Source organism: Kogia breviceps, chromosome 12 (genome assembly GCF_026419965.1).
Source record: "Kogia breviceps isolate mKogBre1 chromosome 12, mKogBre1 haplotype 1, whole genome shotgun sequence".
Taxonomy (NCBI): Eukaryota; Metazoa; Chordata; class Mammalia; order Artiodactyla; family Physeteridae; genus Kogia; species Kogia breviceps.
The window spans coordinates 7634849-7643245 of NC_081321.1; the positions used below are offsets into that span (position 1 = coordinate 7634849).

Below are 8397 nucleotides of genomic sequence, written 5' to 3' on the forward strand. Positions count from 1 at the left end.
ATCTCTATTATCGCACAGTTTACTGGACAGAGCTGCTCTAGCCTAGCTGCCCAGGAGCCCCAGTGAGCCTTCAGACACCAGTCCTTCCACCGTGAGGTCCCTGGGCGAAGTGGAGGATGACTAACAGGACTGCAGGCTCTCAGAGTGAAGGTTCAGATGGAAAAGTAACAGCATGTCAGGGCCTTAGCTACTAACAGAAGCGATCAAGTCTGTCAGAAAGAGGCTGAAGGGAACTGAGAAATATGACTGGGGTCTGTGTTCATCAGGAGTGAGGATACAAAGACACACACACACATATACATAAGTCTAAATTTTAAATAATTTTTAGAGCTGAGAACTCATTTACTTCCCACCGATATACAAAACATATACATTGTGAAATAATGGAAACAGGGCCATAATAAAAGATGTGCCTAATTTGGGGTACTGACTTTACCTTCATAACCTTGAGGAAATCACAGCGTGTAATACAAAAACATTTAAATGTGAATGACCGCTGAGGGGTTTGCGACAAATGTAAAAAATCCAAAACCTTCTATAAACAACTTCTATAAGCACCAAAAAATTAAATCCCATCAGGTATGGTAGAAACAAGGGAAGATCTACAATTGCCTTTAAATGGATGGGAATCTGGCTACATGTTTCTACGTGAAAGACCCTTTGCCATAGAATGCACCTACTAGAACAATTTTGATCTTTAAAATGAATCAGAGATACAGCCTCCTGAAGGAAAAAATGCACTCTCCATCCAGGCTTTGATATGTTTTATTGGAGCGAAATTTCAATAAAGGTGGCTTTTATTTACAGAATTTAATGTGTGTGGGGACTGTCCAATCCACTTGGACCCAAGTGAAGATAACCATTAAGCCTGTTTATGTATTTTCTTATTTTCAATTTGCATACCAAAAAAGCTTGCTTCACATTCATAAAAACCCCAATATCATAAATGACAAACCCTCCCTCACCCATCCCTTAATTAAATATAAACACAGTTTCAAAAAACATACAATTTAGATTGGTTTAATCTTGAAATGTAATCCAATAAGACTAAAAACTAAACATTTCAGGTCCTGCACCAAATAGTAAAATACTCGAAGGCCTTCAGGATCCCTAAAATTTAAAAAGATAAAAGTTACTTTTTTCTTCCTAAAATGAAACAACATAATAGTACAAATTAATTCCTAAAACAAAACAAAGACCAAAAACCTAAAACAATTACGTTAAAGGAATTTTGAGGAGAAAGGAAACATTTTCTGATAACTAAAATGGATAACCTGAACAAGTCCCATCTCTACCTTTTCTGTAAGAAAAAAATACATAAATTTCTTCATCAGTATTCATTTCATATTTGAAGTGTTTATTTCCTTATAAAAATATTTATGCATCACAAAAATGTTTAAGGCAAATAAAATTATAAAGATAGAAAAAAGAAACTCAATACTATATAATGTCATTCCTCATGGAATAATTATAAATATTTTGGTATTTCTCTAATATTTTTCATAATTAAAATCATTTACTTTGGCCTCTTAAACATTAATTTTTCCATTACATTTTTTAAAAATTCACAAATAATTTTTAATTAATTTAGCAATTCTCTCCTTGTTAGCATTTGGATTTTTTTCCAATTATCACTATCGTTTTAATGAACATCTTTATGAATAATAAAGTTTTTTCATTATTTCAGAGTATTTCCCAGGATAGATGGATGCTCAGAAATGAAATCAGCTGGACAAAGATAAATGAAAAATATTAACAGCTTTTGATGCATATTATCAAATTGCTTTCCAAAAAGCACTGTATCAATTTACAATTCGAGTAGGATACAAATGCCACATCCTCACCAACTATGAGAAAATAGATGTGATAGTTTAAAAGTATCTCGCCAGTCTTCATATATGAACATAGCCTTTTGTATCCAGTAGTTATGCATTAATTCCTTTCTCCTTTCCTCTATAAATTATAAAGCACCTATTGTGTGCCAGGCATTGCACTAACTTTGAGATACGGGAAGGTTCTCAGGGAGCTTATACTGAAACCAATTAAGCAAACAAATAAGTTATTACAATTTAGGGGGACGGGAAAAAGACACTATAAGAACATTTTGAGGGGAAAGAGTGGAAAGAAATAATTGGAGGCAGAGAGATTTTTCAGACAATGGTATGTGGTACCGCACTTACAGAGCTTGTGAAGACACAGGTAGCTCAAGCCATACTTAAGCTATACTGGGGCTTTTTCCATTTCTTTCAAGTATTAAATCCAAGGAGGAGAATGTTGTTATATGGGACTAATAAGGCTGATAAATCCAATAAGGATTTCTTTTAAATTTTGTGACGCTGTGTCCAGATTAAGATTATTTTTGGCAATCAGTAAAATATACCACTAACTTCTTTGATAACAAGTCTTCACTACTATAAAAATGAGGATTACACATACATAATAAACTGATACAGGTTGCAATTAAAATAATCTTACCAAACTGGCTATAGTTCTAAAATGAGCCCCTCTAATAAATTATGTCAATTTAGTCAAAATGCTTTAACATACTCACTTTGACTGATTAACATCAATAAGAGAACCTATTTTTGATGTGGTAAAAGAAATGTGTTCATCTCCAATTACAATTTCAAGCTCCTGAAAAAAATAAAACAGAGAAATGTAGTTAATATAAAAATCCATCCCCCAAGATATATGTATTCTCACTACCAAGAAGTCCTAATTTTAGCTGCAAGTTTTCTAGCCATCACAGAGGAGGAAAAAAAAAAACCCAAAATGAAACGACCTGTTAGCTATAAACTATGTAAAATTAAAACCTCATCAGCTCCTCAGGTGTCCCCAATATTAGGATGAATCAAGAATTGCTTTCCAGGGACTTCTCTGGTAGCACAGTGGTTAAGAATCCGTCTGTCAATGCAGGGGACACAGGTTTGAGCCCTGGTTCAGGAAGATCCCACATGCCGTGGAGCAACTAAGCCCATGTGCCACAACTACTGAAGCCCGCGCACCCAGAGCCCGTGCTCCACAACAAGAGAAGCCACTGCAATGAGAAGCCCGTGAACCACAACGAAAAGTAGCCCCTGCTCGCCGCAACTAGAGAAAGCCCATGTGCAGCAACGAAGACTTAGCGCAGCCAAAAATAAATAAATAGAAAGAAATGTAGATGTTAAAAAAAAAAGAAAATCATGAAAAAAAGAGTAAGAAAAAAGAATTGCTTTACAGAGATCTCAAAAAGATTATGCTATCAAATGAATGATATACTTACGAATGACACAGAATGTTTCTTATAATGTGAGTAAAACTAGTAATATGGGTATAAGCCTATTTTTAATATAATAAATACAAACACATTTACCCTTTCAACCAGCCTCTACAAATAAACTGCATAATATTAATAACAGCACTACTTAGCACCCACTATGTGTCAGGCCTGGTGCTAGGGACTTTACAAACATTCTCTGTAATCCCTAAAATTGGGCTAATAAAGCCTACCCTTCTTCTCAGGTCAGCTTTATTTGTCTAATTTTACAAATGTGAAATCCAAGACTCATAAAACAGAGGAATAAAAAACTGTTGATGTAGAACCACTAGTAAGTGATAGCACTAATATTTGGATCCTGGACTGTAAGACTGAGAGATTCATACTCTTTTGACTTCACAAAACAATTAAAATTAAGAACTAGTAAAACAAATATAACATAGTATAGACATTTCTAGTGTGCCAAAATTAAGTATAAATTTTTCTCCATATTTTATCTCCAAATCTAAAATGAAAAAGTAAGAGGCTATGTCTGTAGTAATTTTTCAGTTTAAATTAACAGATGACCTTAAAGACACTCCTAGCTATATATTTGAGCAGAAAATCTAATTAGACACAGTTTATGGCACACACAAAATGGAGAATTAAATAAGACTCTCAAACAATCGTAAAATCTTTGACTTAAAGATCCAACAGACAGTTTCTGAAGCATGAGTAATCCTCCCCACTAACCAAAACACACGAACACATCATCAAGTGGGTAGATGAAAACTGTTCTCTCCCTGAGTCTAAGAGATAATAAAAAGTTGGTTGCTGTTTGTAATGCAAACGTATATATGTATAAAACAAACAGATCTAAATTTACTTCTTAAAAATGTTTGCAGTGCATAAAATAAATACTGTTAACTATTACCTTCGCTTTCCTAAATAATATTTCTTTAAAGAGAAGTGTTAAGTTACTGCTACAGAGAGTCAGCATCTATTAGATTTCACCACATTTTCTTCTAGTCAAAGAAGTTGTTATACAGTATAATCCTCGGGAATATACAAAAGCGAAATTAAATGTTTCTTCCTCCTGGGGTCATATCTCATTTCTCCAACAGGTGAGAAGACCCAGTTCAGAAATCAAACTGGCTTTCTACAGAGTGAAATTAGGCCTTCAGAGCTCTCCAGCAGCCCATCGATTTTTCTGAAGGGAATATGAGAGGCAAAGTCAACGGTCAGTTGGAACAAAGAAACCAATCAAATCACTCTCTGGGGCATAAAGACGCAAGTAAGAACTTTCAAAGTTATAAATCTGGCGAAAGTGAATTTTATGTAGTCAATGAGAATTCTAATTCTCAAATTTAACAAACACTTGTGTTTTTTCCTATCTATTTTTATTTCCAAATAAAAGTAATTAACCAATAATAGCAATTATTCATAACATTGTGAAAACATCTTAACTTTAGCTGGGGTGGCTGCAGAGAAGACTGTTCAGAAAGATGTCTCAACTGACTCCTTTACTACTAGGCGGTAGCATAGAAAATGACGCAAAGTGAAATAAAATTATAAAGTATTTACCAGGTGCCTACTAAATGGAAAAACCAAGACTCAATGAGGAGCTATTCTAAATAAACAAGGAGAAATGTAACAATTATATTAACAATTTTTAGTATTTATGCATTTAAAGAATTATCAACTACAAACCTGCCGGCCAACCCTGTCAGGGGGGGGCCACAAAGCATCATCTTCTTTTGTAATTTCACTGTCATCAATAATTCTCTTCAGTTCTTCCATTACACTCTTGTGTACATAAGCCTGAAAACAAGTTATAAAAATCTCAGTGTCTCTCTATTTCTCGACACAACTCAGAAGGCAATAATAAAACAGTTACAAACCCTGAGTATTCAAATAGAATTTTAAAGAAAAATTTAATTCTGATTCTAAAAGTACAAGATGGGAAAGAATCATTCTTCCTTATGATTTTTCTTCACTCTCTTGCCCTTTCCTTTAAAACATATTTTTCCCTCTTCTCAACACCAGCCCCATCTTAAAACATTGTATTCTGCCTTTGTGACACAGGACTCAAACACCTCTGAGTGGTCAACACAAAATCTATGAGGTGAACAGTGACAAATACACGTCACAGTTAGTGCTTTGAACTTTTTGTATACCTAACTTTTGAGAGTTTCATTTAAAATTCATACTGTGTTTAAAACATAATTATCAATTAGTTTTAAATAATGAATAGAGTAAAAACAAAGTTAATTGTAAAATGAATTAAATGATACACTCGAATGTAGGACTACAACTTAATATATTCAGATTGCTTCTTTTGTTGTTACAGAAGCTACAATTAGAAGCCTTTTTCAATCTATACATTGGCTTCTTCTTTACAGCCTTAGATGTACTTTAAATATGTAAATAAAAACACAGACATGAGGGAAACAGGCTTAATGTAAAAAATTACACATCTGTAAAAAACTTACCTCCTTTCTGATCATGACATCATTTTTATAATTGCTGTTGTTAGCATATCTAAGTTTTCCTGTGGGAAGTGGAAAAAAAATTCAATCTATAACAGCAAAAACTGCTAAGATATAAAGAAATGACATCGTAAGCAATTTTGAAGGTAAAAAACATTTTATACTACTACTTTTATTAATATCTCCTCCCTCCTGGCATAAGATCAATGCTGAACATGTATTTGCTGTTAAGTTGGCTGAAGTTGAAGCCAGTCAACTTTTTAAACTCCATGCCTTCAATACAATTCCATATAATGGGAGGGTCATTTTCAAGGCCCATTTTCTTAAGCTACGTCATGATCTAGACAGGGAATCTGAAAAAGGAACTAACATTTCTTCTAAAGTTTACATTACATGTCTTATTGGTGCTGAGTTACCCAGAACATTCAATCGAATCTGTAAATCAACCCTAAAAAGTATGTTTTATTCTCTCACCTATTCATAGCTGAGAAAACAGAGTTAAGTAACTTGCCCAGGGTCACACAAGATTCAGACCTAGATCTACCTTCTTCCAATACACATGCTTTCCCCACTACTCCAAAATGTTCTTTTAATTATTTTCCTTCAAATTAATGTATTATGGCAATGATACTGTTTTAGAATTGTAATTAAGAAGCACACAAACTATGTCTTCTGAATAAAAACTGACCAGTTCGTTACCTGATCTACATTGAATTTTGATGTATTCCTTAATGCATGCTTCTCCTCACGGCTAGTTAGTTGCCCAGATACAGATGTAATGTGATCCTGATCCTCTAAAATGACAGGTTACCCTAATGAGGAGAACCCCTTAGGAATCACTGTCTTTGGGACTCATCATTACTTATGGAAAGGTTGTGGAATGGTGTGGTGGCAGATGAGAACCAGTGTTCTGGAATGAAATTTCCCTGATAATCTTAGACTACTTAATTTATGTGACTAGCTAAAAGTGATACAGACAAGCAAAAAAAAGTTGTTCACAGGCAAAGGCCCTGAAAACAGTATCACACAAAGAAAGAACAGATGGAGAATTGAGGTAAATTTGGCTCCTTAGCTAAATTTAGAAAAGACGTGGGGAGAACCAGGGAGAGTAAGGTGATGAAGGTTTCTAAATAATTGCAGAGCCGAAGTTACCCTGACTTCTGTATGAAATGTGCCATGTTCTTCCCCTTTCCTAATATGTGATCCTCCCCTAATTTTTCTTTCATGCCTTCACAGATCTTTGTCCAAAGCATGAACACAGCACTTAATATCTATACTGCCTTACAGTTACTTTCATGTCTATGTCACCCACCAAGGTATAACTCCTTGAGGGGAATTAAAGAGTCTTATGCACTACTGTCCCTTCAATTTTTGTTTTTTCATGTTACCCAGCACATAGTATGTATTCAAAAAAGAAAAGTCTACGCAGATGGACTGTCGTCGTTACAATAAGAATTCAATATACAGTACAACCGTCTAAAGAGAATCAGAGCTGTCAAAAGACAGAATTTGCTGCACTTTCCTTGGGCGGCAGGCAGTTTCACCTCACAGGGCTCTCAGCAGTCTGACCCTTTTTTTCCCCCTCAGAGACCAAGAAAAAAATCTACTCTCGTTTCAAGACTCACCTCAACTGTCACCTTCTCTAAAAAGACTGCCGACTGTTTCCTGTAGAACTAACCACGCCCCTTCTTTAGAGTCTTAATGCATCCTATAGGGAACAACTGTATTTAGGCACCCCAAACACGTCATTACACTCATTTTTCTACACGTGGGGCTCCCCGCTTCAGAGCAGGCCTCATTCGTTTTTCTCGACATTTTGCCTTCCATACAGCGCCTGAATGAATAAAAAAGATGAATGGGCAGTCCGAAATTTACTGTTCACCGGAAGATTTTAAGCATCCATGCGTCCACCTCGTGGAGATGTTCTCACAAACGTTCAAGTATTAGATCGATACACTAGACGGCCTTTAACGTCCCTTCCGGTGAACTGATGCTAGGATTCTGAACTTTACTATCTGGCAGGATCGGCTTTTCTGAATTAACTGACACCAATTTACTCTTTTATTCACAAAGCCAATGTACGCTTCCTATTTTCCTTAAGCTCCTCGGCCCTACTGCACACTCGCGAGCCCGCGGAGGCGCGCCCACCCACCCCAACTCCTCCGCGGCCTCTCCACCTCGCTTCCCCCTGCTCGGCACCGCGCTTCGTTGCCGCGGCCGCTTTTCTGCTCACCGTCAGGCCGAAACTCAAATTCCAGAAACTCGTGTCCAAACTTGCCCTTGTGCCCTACATAGTAGCGCAGGTAGAAATCGCTGGCCATAGCCATCCTTGTCCCCAAAAAGCCCGCCGAAGGCCCAGCCGACTAGCCGCCGGACGCCTGGCAGTGACGTAAGCCGCCCAGGAAAAACGCGTCACTGCGGCCTTTCAGCCTCCAGCGACCCCAGAGGAAAGCGGGTGGGTGGAGACTCGAGTGAGAGACCTGGAGGCGCGCGAGGAGGGGGCGGGCGGCAGCGACCTGAACTTTGCTTCACTAGGTTGGAAGCATATTATTTTCAAAATTCAGTAGATCATATTCTATTAGGAAAGCACAGAAGTGTGAAAATATGAAAGCATTTGTTATGGGCTTGGAACTAAGGTTTGCCAGTAGCCCTGACTTTCCGGGTCTCTAATTC

The 8397-nt window shown here is 36.7% G+C and overlaps 1 protein-coding gene across 2 annotated transcripts; it reads right to left on the reverse strand.

The window, feature by feature from the left end:
* Positions 1 to 749: 749 nt before the first annotated feature.
* MAGOHB (mago homolog B, exon junction complex subunit) lies at positions 750 to 8110 on the reverse strand. 2 transcript variants are annotated; one of them, XM_059082691.2, is made up of 6 exons: positions 7958 to 8110; positions 7350 to 7558; positions 5728 to 5786; positions 4946 to 5056; positions 2552 to 2634; positions 750 to 1110 (listed from the first exon to the last, which is right to left on the reverse strand). In XM_059082691.2, the coding sequence occupies exons 3-6, from the start codon at positions 5740 to 5742 to the stop codon at positions 1011 to 1013; spliced, it is 309 nt and encodes a 102-aa protein (XP_058938674.1). In that variant the 5' UTR covers positions 5743 to 5786; positions 7350 to 7558; positions 7958 to 8110; the 3' UTR covers positions 750 to 1010. The 2 variants fall into 2 exon arrangements, with proteins under 2 accessions (XP_058938674.1, XP_058938673.1); XM_059082690.2 differs by lacking the exon at positions 7350 to 7558 and having other exon boundaries at positions 7958 to 8109.
* Positions 8111 to 8397: the final 287 nt, after the last annotated feature.